Raw genomic sequence first — 22829 nt, 5'->3', positions numbered from 1 at the left:
TGAAGACCCTCCCAGGGTGGGAGAGCATGCTAAAAGTGGTCTATAGACCAAACATGACTGCCACTCAATGCCTCCTGGCAAAACACAGTACCCAAAAGAAGAGAGAGAGAACAGGGAGGAATGCCCTGCCACAGCGGCAGGGTGGGACGGGGGAGGGGAGGATGGGGGGTGGGAGGGATGCTAGGACCCGTGGTGGGGGAGGATGGGCACTGGTGGAGGGATGGGTACTTGATCATTGTATAACTGAAACCCAAGCACAAAAATTTATAAGTCTATAAGTGTACTTCATGGTGTTTCACTAATAAAAAAAATGATAAAAAAAATAAAATAAAATAAAATCTCTGAAGAACAGTGAAAAATATCTTGGTCCTTAAATGTTTTTATAACTTATCTTCACTTCATTGCAAAAAATATGACCGCCAACCTCCTGGTGTAAAATTTTGTTTGAGGACCAGAAAGTTAATACAGAGGACATGGTACTCGCTTGTGGCCAGCCAACCTAGGTTCAATTCCCAGTACCACATGCATTCCCAGGAGCTGTACTTGGAGTAATCACTGAATACAGAGTAATCCCTGAACACAGAGCCGGGAAAAAATCACCAGGTGTGACCCTCAAACAAAATAACGATCACGATCACGATCACGACCACCCTGTTGTTCGTCGATTGCCTCGAGCAGGTGCCAGTAACGTCTTCTTCGTCCTAGCCCTGAGATTTTTTTTTTTTAAGTGCCATATTCAAGGCTTTTTCAGGGTTAGGAGAATGAGACCCATCATTGTTACTGGTATTTGGCATATTGGGTATACCACGGGGAGTTTGCCAGACTCTGCCGTGTGGGCATGTTACATTTGGTACCCTGCCAGTTTGACCAAATTAGGAATGAGATGATAAGATGTCGCTTCCGGGAGCTGAGTGTGATAATCCCTGGATCCTGGCCGTTGTTGGAGTTACACGGCAGTTGGTGGGTGTAACTGTCTAGTTACTGGCAGGTCCAGTCCCAAACTGTGCAGGCTTGGAGATCTCAGCCCCGGGTCCCACACACCTGGGTTCCTCTGTCAGTTCTTTTATGCGTGAGGCTCATCCAAGTGTGTGGAGAGTGGTCTCAGCATGGCCTTGGCTGGGCCTCGGTGGTCTTCAGCTGTTGGGCCCTGGTGGAGACAGTCAGGCATAGTGTAGGAGACTCTGCCTTGTTCTCTCCCAGGAGCTGAGTGTGATGATCTCTGGATCCTGGCCGTTGTTGGAGTTACACGGCAGTTGGTGGGTGTAACTGTCTAGTTACTGGCAGGTCCAGTCCCAAACTGTGCAGGCTTGGAGATCTCAGCCCCGGGTCCCACACACCTGGGTTCCTCTGTCAGTTCTTTTATGCCATGCTGGGACCACTCTCCACACACTTGGATGAGCCTCACGCATAAAAGAACTGACAGAGGAACCCAGGTGTGTGGGACCCGGGGCTGAGATCTCCAAGCCTGCACAGTTTGGGACTGGACCTGCCAGTAACTAGACAGTTACACCCACCAACTGCCATGTAACTCCAACAACGGCCAGGGTGCAGAGATCATCACACTCAGCTCCTGGGAGAGAACAAGGCAGAGTCTCCTACACTATGCCTGACTGTCTCCACCAGGGCCCAACAGCTGAAGACCACTGAGGCCCAGCCAAGGCCATGCTGGGACCACTCTCCACACACTTGGATGAGCCTCACGCAAACAAAATAACAAAATGAAAAATTTTGTTTGGCACATAATAGTGTCAATAAATGAGCATTAGGAAACAGTTTACAAAATACCATTTACTGATGCCTACTTATGCTTATATTTTGTTACTTTTGTTACTTTTGTAATAATTATTTGAAATGTTTGGTAAGTCTAGACATGAAGAACATTTCAAAAATTAACAAACATGCAGTCTTGTTCATTCTAATCAGTTATACAAAGGTTCAATTAGATTTGTCAAATGGTCACACACACCTCGAGTTTACTTTTTGGAATTTATTTTAAGTGTTGTTGGCAGATCAGTAGGTCTTGCATGTACTTTGCACACAAGGCCTGTTCCATCTCCTTTTTCATTTCAGAGTCTCATAGCAGATGGTTTGACTTCCAGAATTCCATTTGCTCCACCTTTAGTATATTTCAGTTTGAACAGATTTTTTTTCTCTATTGGGAACTGATCAGAGATGCTACCATATTAAATTAATATGAGACAACCTGTTGTTGATTATTCATTTAATGCTCCTCCATTTGACATTTCTCACAGGCCCCCAAGGTGACACCCTGCAGGGTTGTTAAATTCTCAAGGAAATATTTATCTATTTGTTTTGTTTTGTTTTTTGGGGGGCAACATATTTGGTGATGAGGGTTTACCCCTGGCTTTGTGCTCAGAGATCAATCCTGGAGTTTGCTCACTGGACAACACAGGATGCTGGGGATCAAACCCAAGCAACACAAACATCCTGCCAACTGCACTATTATTTCAGTTCACAGTAAAGTAAAGTAAAAGTAAAGGCCCTCCCATTGATCATCGATTTGCTCGAGTGGGCCCAGTAACATCTCCATTGGAGACTTTGTTGTTACTGTGTCTGGCATATCGAATACGTCACGGGGAGCTTGCCAGGCTCTGCTGTGCAGGCGAGATACTCTCGGTAGCTTGCCAGGCTCTCCGAGAGGGGCAGAGGAATCCAACTCTGGGGTCAGCTATTTTGGCTGCGTGCAAGGCAAGCACCCTACCGCTGTGCTATCGCTTCAGTTCACAAGAATCATATTATAATTAATTAAATAAAACCACTTTAGAAAGATCCACATTAAGTCAATTCGTATTCCAATATGGTTAGGAGTTGGATTAATTAAAACACACAAATAAGTAAAATATATTTAATTTTAGAAACATTTAGGTTGAAAATATTCAAGCTATGAACACTGTTTTAAAAGAGTACTGGCCTCATCCCCCAATTGCTGAAACAGAACTCCTGAAATCCTTAGAATTTCTTTGGTGCTAGGAGTGTCTACCATGGTACTTTGATGATGATATTACAACTTTTTACATCATAACTAATATGTTTACCACTATTGTGTGCATTACACTGACTACAGTATGTATGAATATACATTCTTTTTTCTACAAAAAATTTATTTTGATATTCTAGGTGGGTTCCTGAGTGAAGACTGCCTAGTGGAAATACTAGCCAAGATTACAAATTTAGACTTCTTAGTTTGGACCCCATTCTCTTGAGAAGAGAAAAGGACTAAAAGAGTAATTAATAAAAGATTATGCCATGTGACAAAGTGGTCTCAAAATCCCCAAAGTAGAGTTTATATACTGGTAGGGTAATCTATTTTAACACTACAAAGACATCCTCTGCTAAGGACTTTTTTCAATCTTATTTGATGCATTTCTTCCTTCCTCTTGTCCATATGTATAGTTTTTCATTTATATCCTTTAATAAATTAGTGCAAGTGTTTCCCTGAGTTCATAAGATACCAGGTTTTCAAATTAATGAAACCCTAGGAGACGGTTAATGAACCCTGGACTATAGTCAGCACTTTGTAGAGAGTAGAAAATGAGACTTTTGGATAATAAGAGTAAGTAGATGTAATAAAGTCACAATTGAGATTGTCTCTTGAAGTGGGGTGAGTGCAGTAATGTGATATTGGACTCCTAACCTGTAGAACCTATGGGTGGTCTCATAGATGAGGTGAATAGAAAATTTCTTGTTAGATGTGAGCAAATACTCTCGCATACATACACATATAGAAACTAGGTTCAGATAATGGAGACATACTACAGGAATTAAGGGCTCAGGAATTTAGCTTGCATTTGGCCAAGCCTGGTTCAATCCTCCGCATACGGGGAAAACATATGATTCCCCAAGTACTTCCAGGAATGATCCCTAAGTACAGAATCAGAAGAAAACCCTGGGTAAAACCAGGCAAGGTCTCTATAAAACTCTTCCAAATAAAATGAGGTCTAAGTCCAAAACACCTATAAAGTCTGCTATGTGTTTGACCAATTAAACGAATTTTTAGCAGCAGCTCTTCCCAATAGCTTTGAGAATTAATATATTATCATGCTATATATATGTATATATATATATATAAATTCTAAGCTACACTATTTTCTAGAGAGTTATTTTCAAGATGTTCTTTTCCTAATTATAAAACTATTTGTCTTCCTTAGTGACAGAAATTGATCAGAGAATTAAAGTTACTGAAATAAGTATGAGGAGAGAGCTTAGTAGAATGGAGCAAATGCTTTTCTATGCAGGAGTTCAGGTTTGACCCACAAACAATGATCTAGAAATATCCTTTGCACACTCCCATATGTACCCCCCCAAAAAACTAAAGTTATTGGCGGGGGTATGGTGCCACCAGCAGGTCAATCTGTACCTGTGAGGAGAGTGCATCAGCAGCCTGATGGCACTGTCAGACTTTCAGATACCCCAAAATTGCTGCTGTGGCTTTGGACAGACTCCAAAAACTTGGGGCAAAGTTTACCAAGAAAGTAAATGGCCATCCTATTTGGTCCCTTCTCTCTATTCCTTGCCTTTCATCTCCCCCAAATAGCAAGAGGTTGGGAGTTGAATTACATGTATTTAATTACACATGCCTTGGAAGCAGAAAAAGCGTAGACGCAAAAACTATGATCAAATGCTAATGCTCTGACAGAAACTAATGAAGAATTTGAAAAAGCACATGTGACAAAGTTTTTCTTTTTCCAAAGCCTAATAAATTTAATATTTTATACACTTAAAAAAAAAGGAAAGTAAATGGCCAAAGGTTAGGTATGTGGGAGACACACTCACAAACCACCTCCGGCTCAGCTATATAATTGGAAACAAGGCCTCTCTGGTTCCTGATCAAACTGTTTAATGGCCATGATCCCAGAGACTCAGAAACGAATCTCGGAACCCAAAGGATTTTGGTAGAAATGCGTCCAATTCCAGCAGTAGTTTATTGGTGCTGGGCCACTCCAGGTGGGAATAGGTTTCTTGCCTTGGCCTGTTCCCCCTGGCAGCCCAGTGACTGCTATCCTCCAGAAGCCACTGGACAGTCAGGTTTGGGCCTACAGTGATGAGACATGTGGGGCCTCACTAGATGGGGGTGGAACTGGCCCTTTCCTCCCCATCCCAATGAGAGCCCAAGTCGCCACCTACAAACGGCCTCTCTGACTCCTGATCAAGCTGATTAATAGCCATGATCCTAGAGACTCAGAAACAAATCTCAAAATCCAGCGGCTTTTGGCAGAAATGCATCTGGACCCCAAACAAGGTGGCCACTGCCTCAGAGCTTATAGGAAAGTCAGGTATGAGTCAGCGGTGATTGGGGCAACTGCAGTCTCATGGGAAGGGAGGGGGCGGTACCGGCTCATCCTTCACGCCCTACCAAGGTCACAAGTTGCCCCTCACAAGCAGCACTCTGGCATGGCCATGGCTTCATAGACAAAAGGACTTAGTCCAGGGCCTGGCAGCTTGCGGCAGAAAAGTGAATGGTCCATGTGTTAAACTATGGTGCCATGTCTCCCCAGGAGGGAAAGGGTGTTGCTCCCTTCTGCCTTTCCCCCCGCAAGCAGCAAAGTGGCCGCTGCCTCAGAGCTTATAGGAAAGCCAAACCAAACTTGTAATTATCTGGCTTTTTGTAGAAATTCAAAATTGTGCGGCCACTATTGCAGCCGCACAACATTATATGATTCTCATAACCAGCTATAGAAAATAAAGTAATTTCACAATGCCTTTTCAACAATTCTGATTGTTGAGTGAGAGGGGATTCTAAATAATAACGGTGCATCTTTTGTCGAAATAATGAATGTAATCAATGTAGAGAAGAGTTAAGTAGAAATCATCAGCCCCACAGGCACTGGGAGGGGTGGGAGGTATATTGGGGTTCTTGGTGGTGCAAAATGAGTACTGGTAAAAGGGAAAGGTGCTTGATAATTGTATGGCCAAGACTTAAACCTGAAAGATTTGTGACTTTTCCCACAGTGATTCAATAAATCAATATAAGAAGAAAAAATAAATAAATGAATAAAATTATGAAAAAATAAAAACTAAAGTTATTGGCAAAACTACTATTATAAGATATGCATTTAATAAATAGTGTAGTGTGACCTGGTTAAAAAAATACCTCACTAGTGAGAATTTTGTTGTTTTGTTTTGGCTCCAAACCTTGTGCTCAGATATTACTCCTGGATCTGTGCTTAGGGAAAATGCACATCAGGGTTCAAGGGACTACCTGAAATGCTGGGGATGAAACACAAATCTGTGTCCAAAGCAAGTGCTCTACCCACTGCCCTATCTCTCTAGCCCATAATTACTGGGAATTTTTGACCTAGAGACACACTAACTTTTGAGAGTGAAACAAATATGCAGTACATTACAAGTATTACTTTGGGGATCTCTTTCCATCTATATGCTGTATTAAAGTAAAGCAGATTTATGGAGAGTAGAAAATGAGACTTTTGGATAATAAGAGTAAGTAAAGGAAATAAAATCACAATGAGATAGCTATATTCTTCTAACATTGAATATACGATACGGAACTCTCCCCATCAAAAGTCTTTTTCTGAAGCATCTGTATGCATCAATCTAAGCAGCCATTTTTAGAAAAATGTACAAGTATGGAAGATTACTAACTGTTGTGGTTTAAATATAGACTAACTCCTCTCTAGGCACCATTCTCTCTTTCCTGATGTATTGTTCCAAGACTTCATTCTCTGTTGGTTTTGGTTATTTTTTTCTTAATTCTCCAAAACCTCCTTCTCTTGCACTTTTAAATGATGCTTCATTTACTACTTTATTAGATAACACACTAAGATACATTTTTATAGCCAGAAAAGTATTTTGTTGCTAATGTCTGCAAGACATTTTTTTCTTCTATTTGAAGGAAGAAGAATCAATAATTGCATCTAAAGCTGAACCCACTATTTGTGGACTAAATCCCACTTATCTTGGACCAGAGCAATAGTACAGTGGGTAGGATTTGCCTTATTTGCCTTGCACGCGGCTGACCTAGGTTTAATACCTGGCATGCTATATGGTTCTCCAAGCACCACCAGGGGTAATCCCTGAGTGCAAAGTGAGGAGTGACCCCTGAGCATCACTGGATGCAATCCAGAAAGAAAAAAAAAATCCCACTCCTCTGACATGTTCAAGCTGCTCTGAGGTTTCCATATTTCTCTTACCTTCTAAAGTTTCCTTCTCTGTCCCAATATTCTCAGTCAGATGTCTCCCTCAAAATATACACACACAAACACCCACACACATGCACACACACACACGCACACACACAAAGTCTCTCTCTGAAGAGAGAGAGAAAATCTTTTCCCTTTAGAGAAAGAAAACTCAGTCCTTACAGAGCTTTTTGTATTCATTCTCTCAATTTTACAACTATATTTTCTTCTTACCAACTTTTATCACCATCAACAAAGTTTTAATCCTTTAAAAGCCATTGTCATTTCATCATCTATACTTGCTCTCAGTAACATCTAATTCTGCTCATCAGTGTTTCTTTCACTCATAAAGAGAAAAAAAACCTTTGTCTTTGTGTATAGACTCTCCCTTAGTTCATGGAGATAATTAGTTCGCTGGCGATTATGTATTGTATTCCACTGCTCATTCTACCACCATTTTCTGAAAGATAAAGTCGGAAGTACAACAGAGTTTATCTTCAATCCTGTTTCATTCACAATGTTCACTTATAGTTTAATTTATTTAAATTATTGAATATCTTGGTCTTCTCTATTGATAGAGCCTAAAGATATTTTACCTGCGTAAAATATCTCAGATAGCTTTATATATATATGTATATATAAAGCTTTATATATATATTTGCTTTATAAATATGCATATATTTATAAAGTTTTATATATATTTGCTTATGAAAATAATTAAAATTTGACTGATCTTAAATACTGATGGATATAAATGTGTACATATATATTCTTAAATTTTTGTATGTTTTTCACTTTCTTATCTTCCAATAAACAACTACTAAAATCATCTGTGTCCTTAGGTTTACTTATTTAAATACAAAGAACTACATTCCCAATCGAGAGCAAATTGAATCAGACAATTGACAACTTTTCAGCATGGGTGCTTTTGTAATTTTAATTCATTGACATCTTTATTTCTCTCATGGGCAACTGCAAGGAGGTCCTAATTGTCCTCCTGACTTCTACCTTGTTTTTTTGTACTAATGAATTCTAATCTAATCAAAAACACATAAATATTTTATGTGCAACCTTGAGAAATCTTTCCAATTTAACCTTTCTACAAGTAAAACCATTTTTTAAATTCACCAACATTAATTTATTACTTTGACCTCAGCTGTAAATTTTTATTTGGCTACACACTGTATTTTAATCTTTCTACCTTTTCTGTCAGCTAATATGAGCCAAATTACGACCCCATCCTGTACATGTTTACATAATTTCATAATTTTGTATATGAATTTCAATTCAAATAATTACATCTAAAATGAACGACAATCATTAAGTTCTTTGGTGGGGGTATGGTGCCGCCAAAGGGTCTACCTACAAGGCAAGTGCATCAGCAGCCTGATGGTGCCTTCAGGTTTTCTGACACCCCCAAATTGCCATCGTGTCTTGGGCCAGACCCCAACAACTTGGTACCAAGTTTACCAAGAAATTAAATGGCCAAAAGTTAGATATGTAGGAGTCATGCCCAAAAACCACCTCCAGCTCAGCTATACAAGTTCATTTATTGTCCTTATTTCAGAGGCCCATAGATAAATCTCGAAAGAGATCAAAAAACACAGTTTTCTCAGATCCACGCATGGCTGAATAGACTGTGGTAAAACGAAGGGGGGCAGGTTGGCCTGTTCCTGCTCAAGCAGATCCTCCAGCAGCCAAAATTGTGGATTTTTTCACAATCCAAAATTGCTGCCATACCCCTCGCCTGACTCCACTGTCTCAGGACAGACCTCACCAAGATATAATCTGCAGAAAATTCGGGTTTGCGGGTTTTGTGTCTGAAGTCTCCAGGCTTTCACCAAGTTGGAGTGGGCAACCTCCACCTCCCCCCGACTTCCCAATATACACTGAAGCACTGGCAGTCACCCCTAGGGACCACTACAGCGCCACCTTGTAAACTCTATTACTGGCCTTGTTTCAGAGACTCATAAATAAATCTCAAAAAAGATCAAAGCCAGAGGCACAGCGGCAAGTCCCATAAGACACCACAGAGCTGAAGATCTCTCTGGGCCCCATTCCGAGCCAATTTCACCTGGGGAACCCCAGATGGAGCAGGTACACTCTGACTGCCTACTTCAGATGGAAACCTGGTGACCAAGAGCTTCCACAAGCAAGGCCCAGGTATGTGGGTTCCAAGGCTAAATCTCCATGCCACATGGCAACAGGCATCAGGTTGTCCCTTCCAGCTCCCGGACCACTCATCAGCCTGGCTGTCAAACCCACACTGTGCCTCCGGGTGCCATATTAGTACACCAATAGCCCTGGTTCAGAGACAATTGAATCACAAAATGGATTAGTGCCATACATAAATGTCTCAGGAATCCAAACATCGACAATCTGGGATTTCAGAAGTGCAAGGCCACGACACCCTTTATATTTAAAATGAACAAGGGGCAATAAATGATCTAGAATTTTCCTCTTGCAGGCAGGCTTGAATGGTGGTGGGAAAATTTCACTTAATCACTTAATCACTTAACTTCCCGTTAGCCGTCGATTTGCTCGAGCGGGCGCCAGTAACGTCTCCATTTGTCCCTGTCGCGTGCTAGTGTAGCCCAATGGCATCTCTTTGCTCCGGGAACATGAAGGGCCTCAAACCGATCGTTCATGACCTTGACAAAGAAGTCTGACCATCTGGTAGGTGGGCGGCCACGCGGTCTCTTGACATCCCGTGGAATCCAATCAGTAACAGCTCTAGTCCAACGGTTGTCTTTAAATCTCATTACGTGACCAGCCCATCTGATTTTTGACACCTTGGCAAATAAGACAGTGTCCCTAATTCTTGATCGTCGACCGATGTCGGAACTCTGGATTCTTTCTCTCATTTGAGTGAAACGTGATATTCCAAGCATAGCTCTTTCTATTCTTCTTTGGGAGACCTGAATGGCGTTCTCATCTTGTTTGCGTAGGGCCCAGGTCTCTGAGGCATATGTTAATGCAGGAAGAACAGTGGAATCAAAGAGATGTGCCCGGAGCCGGAGGTTCTTCATCCTCTTAGCTATTTCTTCGACGTTCTTGAAGGCGTTCCAAGCCGCTCTCTTCCTCCTGCGCAGCTCGGGTGCCAGGTCATTTGTCATGTTGACCTCTCGACCTAGGTACACATAGCTGTTGCATTCGGAGATGGTCGTTCCATTGAGAGCGAATGGGGCGTCAGGAACAAGGCTGTTTCTCATAAACATTGTCTTCGTAAGATTCAGCTGTAGTCCTACCTTTCCACACTCACGGTCAAAGTCGGCCAGCATTTGTGCCGCTTGGCTGATGTTTGGTGTTATTAAAACAATGTCATCAGCAAAGCGGAGGTGGTGTAGTTGCCGACCATCTATCTTCACTCTCATTCCTTCCCATTCCAGTCGTCGCATGATGTTCTCGAGGGTGGCACTGAAGAGTTTTGGTGAAATGGTATCACCCTGCCGCACCCCTCTCTTGACATCAACGATCACTTCTTTGTAGAATGGTGAGATCCTGGTAGTGAATCCGCAATACAGCTCACGGAGGATCCTGATGTATTGGGCTTGAATGCCCTGATTGGCTAGGGCTTCAATGACCGCTTCCATCTCAACAGAATCAAAGGCCTTCTTTAAATCAATGAACGTTAAGCAGAGCGGCATCTTGAACTCCCGAGAAACCTCAATGAGTTTGGTTATCGTGTGGATATGGTCGATGGTGCTGAATCCTTTGCGGAACCCTGCTTGCTCACATGGTTGTCCTTCATCTAGTGTTCTGCCAATCCTATTCAGGATGACTCGAGTGAACAACTTGTAGATGACAGACAATAGGCAGATCGGGCGATAGTTGCCAATGTCATGGATGTCTCCCTTCTTGAACAGTAGTACGGTCCTGCTGGTTTTCCATTGAGATGGAACCTTGCATTCAGACAGGTAGCGAGTGAAGAGCCGAGCCAGTGTATTGATGAGTACTGACGGCAGGTTCTTCAGGTGTTCAGGTCTGACCTTGTCTGGGCCGGGTGCTGTTTGCTTCTTTACTGACGAAATGGCGTGTCGGATTTCGGAAGGGAGAACGTTGGGAACGACATACCCATCCTGTGGAATTTGGTATGTCGGCAAGTGGACATGGCTATCGAAGAGATTTGAGTAGAAGTCATGGATAATCTTCTCCATTGCCGTTCTGGAGGATGTGATGGATCCATCAGGACGTCAGAGGGCAGTCATCTTGGTCTTATAGTTGGCGAAGGACAGGCGGGCGTTACGAATACTTTTCCCGGCTTCTGGCGCATCTACCAGTACTTCTGCTCTTCTCTCTTTGAGGTCTTCCTTGATCGCATCTCTGCACTGCTTTGCAAGCTCGGACGTTAGCTTGCGGTTGCCTGAGGCATGCGCCAAACCACGCTGGCGAATTAGCTCAAGAGTTTTCGAAGATAGGCGACTTTTTGTGGCTATCTCTCTCTTGGCGTTCCTCGCACATTCATGGAGGTGCTGAACCAGTCGATCGTATTCCTCGTCAATGTTGTCAACAGTGGCATCTTCCCATGTTGCCGCAATAGTACCAAAGAGTTCCCAGTTGGTGGTCGTTCTGGGAGTTCTCTTTTTGAACTTTGCAGCCCTTTCTCCCCGCTCTGTGAAGTAGAATTTTGCACGAAGGAGACGGTGGTCCGATCCCGTTCGAAATTTTGGGACAACAGCGACATCAGTCAGGCAAAACCGTCGATTGAATATGATGTGGTCTATTTCGTTGTGGAATCGTCCACCGGGAGACTCCCATGTCCATCGTTTAGATTCTGCCTTCTGGAACTGTGAGTTACCATGAATGGTCTTGGTCGACATGATGAACTCAGACAGTCTCTCACCCTGTTCGTTCCATTCTAGGCCATGGGTTCCGATGTGAAGTTCTTCAGCTGATCTTCTCGGTCCTATCTTGGCATTAAAATTACCCACAATGATCTTGTAGAAGGTATGGTCTTCTTTATAGAACTTCTCTAGCTCCATGTATAACTTCTCGATTTCTCTTTCATCATAATGAGATGTTGGTGCGTAGACAACGAAGATAGAAACTGCAGGCAGTGAGCCACATCTATTCAAATGTAAACGTCCGATTCGGGTTGTTAGGCATTCGAATGAATCAATGCTCTTGGCCAAGTTTGTGTTGACAAGGACACCGACGCCTCCAACACCTCTTTTATCGCATGTTCCGAGGAACAATTCTTCTCCAGTGTCGAAAACGGCATGGTGAGATTCGTGTCTTCTTGTCTCGGTCAGACCAATGATGTCGTACTTGATCATTCGCGCTTGTACCATCAGGTCCTGGATGGATGCATCTGATGCTAGCGTACGTGCATTGAAAGTACAGACGATCATTTTTGTCTTCCTTCGTTGTGGCAGCCTAGGTCGGCCTTGAGATTTTGTCGGCCTCTCCTTTCTCATCCTTCTCAGTGCTGCCATGTCGGTGAAGCCATCAGGGTCAGGTGAATGAGACCAGTTGTAGTTACTGGTTTTGGCATATCGAATACACAGCGGATAGCTTGCCAGGCTCTTCCGTGCGGGCGGAATACTCTCGGTAGCTTGCCAGTCTTTCCGAGAGGTATAGAGGCTTTTGGGGTGACCTCTAATCACCCTTGTAGGTGTTACCATATTTGAACCCTATCAAATATGGTACGACAATTCCAGAAGACGGGTATTTAGTGTCTTATGATGTGTCGCACGGGTCCGGAAAGCATCCTGGAGTGTGGCGACGGCTGGGTAGTGGAAGTAGTGTTGAGAGTGGAAGTCTGCCAGTGGGGTATTTATCTGGGTAGGGTGGGTCTCCTGTGCACAATTCGATCCCTGGGTGGTTGATGGAAGCAGACAGGGCAGGGTAGGGTGGGGCTCCTGATTAGAATCCCTTTGTCACCTGTGGTGGTGGGAGCAAGCAGGGCAGCTCCGGCCAAGACCCACGCACAACTGAAGACCCACAGAACAAGCCGTCGCCACACTCCAGGACGCTTTCCGGACCCGCGCGGCAGCTCCGGCCAAGACCCACGCACAACTGAAGACCCACAGAACAAGGGATCGAATTGTGCACAGGAGACCCACCCTACCCAGATAAATACCCCACTGGCAGACTTCCACTCTCGACACTACTTCCACTACCCAGCCGTCGCCACACTCCAGGACGCTTTCCGGACCCGCGCGGCAGCTCCGGCCAAGACCCACGCACAACTGAAGACCCACAGAACAAGGTAAGCGGAACTCTCTGAGACCTTGGACTCCAGGCTCGGCGGACCCAGGGACAGAGCTTCTCTGCTTGCTCCCACCACCACAGGTGACAAAGGGATTCTAATCAGGAGCCCCACCCTACCCTGCCCTGTCTGCTTCCATCAACCACCCAGGGATCGAATTGTGCACAGGAGACCCACCCTACCCAGATAAATACCCCACTGGCAGACTTCCACTCTCGACACTACTTCCACTACCCAGCCGTCGCCACACTCCAGGACGCTTTCCGGACCCGCGCGGCAGCTCCGGTGGGAAAATTTAAGCAAAACATAATGCCCCAAAGTAGAGAGAGTATTGAGGAAATTGCCATGGAGGCAGGGTGAGGACTGGGATTGGCAGGGGGCGCATATACTAGGGACTCTGGTGGTGGAAAGTGTGCACTGGTAGAGGGATAGATATTTGATCATCGTATTACTGAATCTCAAATATGAAAGCTTTATAATAGTATCCCACGGCGATTCAATTTAAAAAAAGGAAAAAAAGGTAATGTAGAGTTCATGCTCAATTCAATCAGCTTAATCAATGGCTGACTAAGTACTCCTGCATTAAAAAATTTGTTCTTTTTGGAAACTAAAAAAATTCTGAAACATTGAGGTGAAACACTTGAAACAATATTTGTTGTTTAAACTTACTACACTACAACATTTTATACTATAGTCTTTAAAAATATGTTATGAATTTATAAAACAACAATTATTTATGATAGAAACAAACAACATAAAATATTTTACTTAGAAACCACCAATAACACAAAATTTAATGCTAACCAAATCTAGGATTACCTTTTCTTTATAATTTACATATACATATATAATTTACAGCTTAAATTATATGTCATAATTTTGAAGATATTTAGAAATTAAGTGCATTATACATGGCATATTAAAACTAGAGATAATTTATGGTTCAATATTATCTCCATATATTTTGACCTTCACCTCAATCTGAAATGTTGGGTTAATCTGCTGATTGTAGTCACTGGTGAAGACTTTTGATTTGGTCAAAATAAAAAAGTATTAACAAAATTTAATCACAAACCATCTCTAGGTCCGAGGGGGTTTCTCTAGAGATACATAATACAAATCATTGAAAAACTATATATTGTAAGAAAAGTGTATTAAAACAAACCCTTAAATTATCAGATGGGGAACGTATGATTTCATTTGCATTAAGAGCACAGCTGGTATGGCTTTTGCCTTGCACACAGCCAACCCAGGTTCAATTCCTCTGTCCCTCTCGGAGAGCCCGGCAAGCTACCGAGAGTATCCTGCTTGCATGGCAAAGCCTGGCAAGCTACCCGTGATGCATTTGATATGCCAAAACTATTAACAAGCAGTGTCACAATGGAGACATTACTGGTGCCCGCTCGAGCAAATCGATGAACAATGGGAGGACAGTGCTAGAGTGCTACAGATTTACTGATACATTACATATTAAAATAAAGTACTATTAATGTCAGATTTCTAATTATCAATGATATGGAAACTTGGACTAAAAACTGATTGTATATATCTATATTAAAGTTTAATTAACTAGAGGCTAGAGTCATAGTACAGTGCATAGGGTGTTTGCCTTGGATTTGGCTTCAAGCACTAGCATCACATATAGTTCCCCAGCCTCCTAGAGTGGTACCAAAGTGCAGAATAAGGGAGAAAATTCAGAAAACCACTGGATGTGGTTTCCCCAAGAAACAAATAAAGTTTTATTAGCTGAATTAAGGAATTTTCCAATATGCGTTATGAGTATCAAAAAAGCTCCATTTCATTATAGATTACCTTTATAATGTGCGGACAATGTCAAATATTTACTTAATGTTATTTCTCCAAAGCATGTTCTCTGAATAATATGTTTTCCACATGTTATCTGAATAATAATAATATGAAAGCCTTCATATTTATCTCATTCATTTAAAATTTTATCTTATATCCATCTTCAAATATTCACTGAAGGATCTTTATCCATCACTCAAAAATATTTTTAAAAGAAATATAAATCAGAATAATGGAGAACCATTTCCAAATGCATTTTGTAGAATATTTCTGCACAGTGATTTAAAGTGATCAAATGGAAGCTTTTCATAATCCTGTTTTTGCACAAAAATAGAAGAAAATCAACTACTTTGAAAAGTCATAGTTGTAAAAGTGTTCTTTACTTTTTAGTTATAAAATATCATGTCATTATTTGAAAATAGGATACTGAGGGAATATACATGAAAATGGATTAATGAGGGAACAGGTGGATGTGAATATGTCAATAAGAGGAAATATCTGATGGGGTAATTATATAGCCTCAAAATAAAAGGAATATGTGAAATAGTAGGAATGATTGTCTTTCACTACTGAATATTGAGTGAATATCTGTTAACATACGTTCCGTTGACAGAAAAATGACCAAGATTATGCTAATACATATATTCTGTAACTTAAAACAAAATAATACAGAATGAAAATGTATGATAAAAAGATAAGACTATTAGGTACATGAAAGTAAAATATAGTTATTCTATGTCACCTAGAAAAGAAAATTTGACCCAAAAAATCCCACATATAACAAATGTAATAAGAATCTCCATAGTCTCTGAAGTGAGAAGAGTTTGATGATTAAGTAAACAAATTAGTCTATAACAAAATGTTTAAAGAATTCCTTGTAGAGTTTTCAAAACACAAGGTAGAATCAATCATTTAGTATTATTTTAATAAATGGGGAATTTATAATTGCACAATTAAAAGTGTTTCAAAAATGTGTTCTAAAATGGGCAATACATAGGATTTTGTTGATTAAAGAGGAGAAAGTCAAGAAAACTATAATATGCATAAATAAATAATATACATGAATGAAAATTTAGGAGTTTAACTATGGTATTTATTTTGTATTGCAGCTATGGTGTTCAAAAGGAAGTAGAATTTACAAGTGTCAGGAATCTGGTCTCAAGAAGTTAAAGTACATTTACAAGTTAATTTCATCATGAACCTATATTTCCATTTGGCTAATGACTATGTAATCATTGACTATGTAATCAATGACTAAGTAATCATTGATGTCAAGAGAGGGGGTTCGGCAGGGTGATACCATTTCACCGAAACTCTTCAGTGTCACACTCGAGAACATCATGTGATGACTGGAATGGGAAGGAATGGGAGTGAAGATAGATGGTGTGAAACTACACCACCTCTGCTTTGCTGATGACATTGTTTTAATAACACCAAACATCAGCCAAGCGGCATAAATGCTGGCCGACTTTGACCATGAGTGTGGAAAGGTAGGACTACAGCTGAATCTTACGAAGACAATGTTTATGAGAAACAGCCTCGTTCCTGACACCCCACTCTCTCTCAACAGGAATGACCATCTCCGAATGCAACAGCTATGTGTACCTAGGTCGAGAAGTCAACATGACAAATGACCTGGCACCCGAGCTGCGCAGGAGGAAGAGAGTGGCTTGGAATGCCTTCAAGAGCGTCGAAGAAATAGCTAAGAGGACGAAGAACCTCTAGCTCTGGGCACATCTCTTTGATGCCACTGTTCTTCCTGCATTAACATATGCCTCAGAGACCTGGGCCCTACGCAAACAGGATGAGAACGCTATTCAGGTCTCCCAAAGAAGAATAGAAAGAGCTATGCTTGGAATATCACGTTTCACTCAAATGAGAGAAAGAATCCAGAGTTCCGACATCGGTCGACGATCAAGAATTAGGGACACTGTCTCATTTGCCAAGGTGTCAAAAATCAGATGGGCTGGTCATGTAATGAGATTTAAAGACAACCGCTGGACTAGAGCTTTTACCGACTGGATTCCACGGGATGTCAAAAGACTGCATGGCCACCCACCTACCAGATGGTCTGACTTCCTCATCAAGATCATGAACGATTGGTTTGAGGCTCTTCATGTTCCTAGAGCGAACAGACGCCATTGGGCTACACTAGCACGTGACAGGGACAAATGGAGACGTTACTGGTGCCCGCTCGAGCAAATTAACGATTAACGGGAAGTTAAGTGATTAAGTGATTAAGTGAATGACTATGGAAACGAAACAAAATATAACAGAATTGGCATTTGTTATGTTTCCAAAATTATATGCTTAGCGGCTACTGTTTTTCATGAGGCAAGACTATTTAATATAAAATTGAAGTTTACAAACATGCCTTAACGAACAAAAAATTAAAGGCACATGCTGATGAGTACAGGCCATTTACTGATATATTTTTAGATAACTTAGACACCTTACTTTCTGAGCCAAAAAATATTTTACTAAATTCTACCCTTAAAAAAAAATCGGGTAAGATAACAAATTAAAAATGGAATAGAATTCACCACAGATTACCAAGGAAAAAATAAACTATAAAATCGCATTCAAACAGTATAAACATAAGCCATAAAAGACATATTCCCAAGTTGGTATTGTTTGTGATCCACATTTATGTGCACAGAACATTTGCTTTTATGGCAGTTTTATTTTCAGCAGAGTAAATGGCAAAAAAAGAGTTTCATTTCAGTTGGTTTTCTCATCAAAAGTTTAATTTGCCCCTTCCTTTTGGTATAGGTTATATAGTTAATACCTCTTACTCTAGCTAGCATGTACACCTAAGGTAAATAAATTATCTTCTATATAATAAACTAACTTGTATTCTAAAAGAACCCTAGTTTATTATAACTAATGATATGTATTACACTGTTAGAAGCACTTTGGGGAAGAGAGTGGGCCTGTAAAATAAGTTTAAGGAAAACCTTTTAGCACAGTGAATATCTAGGCATTGCTTTTAAGCAGAAAGTTTTATGCCATGTCAATCACCAGCATAAAGTAGTAGATGATAGAAAACAAAAGCTATAATATTCTATATTATTGTTTCCTTCATGATAAATATTAATAAAAATAAATAAAAATTATTTTATACTCATAGATTTTATGGATACATTATCTATAGCTCCACAAATCATATATTAATCAAAATAGACAAAATAAACATATGCCTAAATATAAAATCAGTACTATTTAATGTTAAGAACACTCAGAAGACACAAATAGTTACTAAGAGAAATGAAAGTTGAACTAGAAGTATAATTACAAATATAAATATCTTAGCAATGCAGACATAAATAATAGTTACTTCTAATTTAACCTATAAAGATTTTTAAAAAGTTTATAGATATATGTGACTGTGTAAATATATTTTAGTTAATTAATGCCAATTATAAATTTGATATATTTAATACAAGGAACTAACAGCTTGGTATAAATTTCAAGTATTTTATGATAAAAGCAAACCCAATTTTATTTTAAAATACTTTAAACGTTTACTGTTATTTTGCAATACTTCTTGTTAAACATTTTTATTCTGTGAGATATGTATCACATTTAATTTTAATAACATCATAAAAAAGAAGGCAAGATGGATAGTACAGTGTTTAAGGTGCATGCCCTTCATGAATTGACACTGGTTTGATCCAAGGCATCCCAGATGGTACCCTGAGCACCTCCCAGAGTTATCTCTGTGCACAGAGATAATAACCTTAAGCACTGTCAAATAAGTACCCAAACCAAAATAATAATAATAATTTTAAAAGATAAAAAGATTCCATAAATGTTTTTCCTTTGTGTACCAAAATAAGTACTTTGCAAAACAATATCATAAACCAAATATCAGCTTTTATGCCATCCATCATCTTACTCAGATGTCTTTTTTTGCTTACACACATTGGATTCTATTTAGGCCCAGCGAGTTATTGTAGCACTTGCCTGGCAGTAGTGGACCTGAATTCAATGCTCAGCACCACCTACGATTCCTCAAAGCCCGCCAGGAATGATCCCTGACCACAGAGCAAGAAAAAATCTCCGAGTACAGCAGGATGTGGGCCCCATCTCTCTCCCAAACCTTCTATTTAATTAATCACAAAATGCGTTGTAATATTTATTATCATAACCAGAAGATCAATGATATGCTTTGTATTTTTAATGAATATTAAAGCTCCAGTGATTTTTCAGAGCTGAAATTTAAAATTTTAGTTTATAAAGATAAATTAAATTTACTAGAAAGGTGTGAATTTTGTCAAAAAGAATTCAACTCTACTTTTGTGGCACAGTAGCAACAGTCAATTTCTAAACAAATGGGTGTAGCTGATTTAAGTAAAAAAAAATTGCTTTAAAAAGAAAGCAATCACCTAGATATGACAAATAGGATTTTATGTGCAGGATCTTATTATTTGTTGACTATAGAATACATCTATTTTTGTTTTTTTTTTCTTTTGGTAGATTATTAGAAACAGTATAAATTTCTATTTTTACACAGAAAATGCAATTCACTATCACAAGAATTAATTAAACCTCACAACAATGCCAAGCCATCAGAAAGCTTCATTTCTAAAACCTGAACAATGAATAGGACAATAAATTTACTATTTTAATCTATATTATTTACTTCCTAGTTAAATATATCATTGCACACTTAATATCTAAGTTAGAAAACACTTTAAAACAATTAGAAAAAAGGAAGATTCACAAATTCTGAACCTCAGAAAATGTGCTAATATTTGTTAACCAAGATAAATGGAGTTTAATACAATAAGTGAGAAAATATTTAGACAACTATAGATACAGTCATTAGTATGTCTTCAAAATAATTTTCAAATCATTGGTTTCGAAAGTATTCATAAGGAAGACAGGTACTATCCCTTACTTTATATATTGTAGGTACTATCTCTTACTTTATATATTGTTTTGCATATATATATATATATACACACACATATATATGTATATATATGTACCCATATCTACCACAGGATGTAAAATACACCACACTTTTTCCCGCATGGCATTAATGTTTTCTTCCATTTCTGAGTATTCACTAGACAAACCTCATCTTTCAAACATGATTATAAGTCAACCTAACAGCATGCTATTTACATACGTTAAATTATCCTTTATAAGTTTGAAATGCAATGCTAATAAAGTAAATATTTGTAAAATCAATTTTATAGAAAAGGAAAGATTAACTCAAATGAAACAAAACAGCTTCTCTCTTTTTGTAAAAGATGTATCAATTATAATGCTACCCATTCATGTATTCAAAGATGTACTTTGCTCATTATGGTGAGTAGATGATATTTTATGTTTTACTGCAGCTCTGACAAAGGACTTCTAGTAGCCACAATGTCCAGAGATCATTACCTATAATATAATTTGAAAAGTTGTGTGTGTCATTTTTTTTATCACCTTGGAGACATTTCCTTATTATGTGAAGTTTGAAAATAGGTGCTTTGTAAAATGTTTGCCTAACCTTAAGCAGTGTATAAAGTACACCATGTTATAAACCGTGATTTATAGCTAAGTATTATAATGCAACTATGCTTTTAAACATGTATGTAAATTTATACTTCTGAAACATTTCAACTAATGGGAACATGGAAGTCATAGGAGAATAGATACCAGGTCCATCACTAACTTACCCAAATGACAGAAGTCCTGCTATTTAAAACTTTAAAATTTTACTATATATTGTGTCTTTTAATAAAGAAATATCCCATACATTAAAAACATACAAGCAAAAGTAAATTTATAGCTATACAATTTTCTATCTTTTATTTTGTACTAAATAAAATCATTTGTCAAGCTCCTAATTGAGCAGTACTTTTCCACAATTACCAGCAATTCCAAATACTACAATAATAAATCAAAGTACCCTTAACTTTAAATTATTGTCTTCAGATTTACTAGCTGAAAATATCATTAGTTTTTCATAGCTATTTTAGTAGGCATTATAGGTTCCATATAATCTGAATTATATGTTGCAAATTGAAGCCATCAGTTTTAATCAGAAAGAAATGAGATGTTATCACAGCAAGACTTGGCTTGCTCTATTCCCTCAGTTCCACTCCAGGTACTTTTCACTTTGTAGATTTTGCCTGTAGACTGAATTGGCCAATCCTTTCCCTAAGATAACTGCCATGATTAGGAAGCCATATGGTGCAGTGCTGTAAGCTATATTAAATTTTGAGTCATATTTTGGCTAGCTTTACCCTCAAAATTGAGTATCAAGATTATATCTGAGTGAATTTCTATATACTTGTCTTATATTGATATAAATAACTAAGCCAACTTTTTTTCCCCTTTATCTTTTCAGATACCTGCTGATACACAATCACCCATGCTAAAGTTTACACTTAAACATGCTATTTAGGAGAGAAAAGATAATAAAGGAGGGTGCCTTTTTCATGTCACCATTCATTTACCTTTAAAGAAGCAGTCATCATTGTGAATGATGATAATCTTTTGTTTCTTCAGGCAAGCGGCTCTGTGCACTTCACAATGGTTTTCATAGAATTCTCCATCAGATCCACACACCGGTTTGTAGTGCCTTTTGCATAGGTCCATGCAAACACATTCTGCTTCCCCAGTCTCTCTGCTGATAACACAGTGCCTTCCCAAACCACAGTATTTATTTTCACAAGATCCTAAAGGGCCTTCCTGCAGCCGAAATCCTAAAGATAAAGAACAGAAACCTCACATCAAAAAATATTTTCAAATAATACATATTTGCATATCCATGTTTCAAAGGATATATATAACTATATATAACTATAAGTATATATATATAAATATATATATATATATATATATATATATATATATCTTTGTGACCTTGGACTCTGGACTCAACTGGGACCAGAACAGAGATCCTCCGACTGTTTTCCCCAGAGCCCAGTGACTCAGGGATCACACCCATAAGCCACACCCTGCTGGCACCAGATAATCTCCTCATAAACCACCCTCCAGAACTCACGGATGCTTCTCCCAGATTGGAGTATAAAAGGAGGCTCCCAGAACCATGCCACTGGCTGTTGCTGCACCATCACCCAAAATTGCTACCCCACTGCACCACTTGCCTTCAAAGCAGCAGCCTGGGGGTGGGAATGGGGATGCGGGGTGGGGGTGGAAATAGGCCCATCAAAAGTGGTCCTGAGTGCCCTCCCCCACACCCCAGAGTACCAGGTTCTATAAAAGCTTTTAGAGGTTATAAACTTAAACTATAGTTAAGTTCTTAGTAACCCAGCATATGAGGTAAAAAACATCTCTCCAGCTGAAGGCATCATATAAAGAATATGAATTCTGATCTAAAGTTAAATTGCAGCTTCATTAATTACAAACTTTACAATGTTGGGTGGGTGCCTAACACATCTGTAACACAGATGCCTCATCTGCGAAGTAGGAATAATGTACCATGATGAGCTTATCAGTTCTAGCAATAAAAAGTTCTATTTGACTTAAAGTTATAATTATTACTATTGTAATACTTGTATAGTATACTTGTAGGGCTGGAGCAATAGTACAAAGGTAGGGTGTTTGCCTTGCGTGCAGCTGGCCTGGTCAAGCCGGGTTCGATTCCTCCGCCCCTCTTGGAGAGCCCAGCACGCTACTGAGAGTATCTC

At 39.5% G+C, this 22829-nt stretch overlaps 1 protein-coding gene and 1 non-coding gene across 5 annotated transcripts in view; both read right to left on the bottom strand.

Moving 5' to 3' along the window:
* FSTL5 (follistatin like 5) overlaps nt 1–22829 on the bottom strand; it is a 755502-nt gene that overhangs the window by 473879 nt on the left and 258794 nt on the right. For all 4 annotated transcript variants that reach the window (XM_056119058.1, XM_056119060.1, XM_056119059.1 and 1 more), the window contains exon 4: nt 21633–21881. In XM_056119058.1, the coding sequence (XP_055975033.1) occupies nt 21633–21881 (249 nt within the window). The remainder of the gene's footprint in view (nt 1–21632; nt 21882–22829) is intronic.
* Nucleotides 1998–2122, bottom strand: LOC130028454 (small Cajal body-specific RNA 15). Its single transcript, XR_008793188.1, has one exon. It is a non-coding gene; the product is annotated as a small Cajal body-specific RNA 15 (non-coding RNA).

Source organism: Sorex fumeus, unplaced genomic scaffold, assembly GCF_029834395.1.
Source record: "Sorex fumeus unplaced genomic scaffold, SorFum_2.1 ptg000039l, whole genome shotgun sequence".
NCBI lineage: Eukaryota > Metazoa > Chordata > Mammalia > Eulipotyphla > Soricidae > Sorex > Sorex fumeus.
This window is presented reverse-complemented; position numbering and strand designations above follow the sequence as displayed.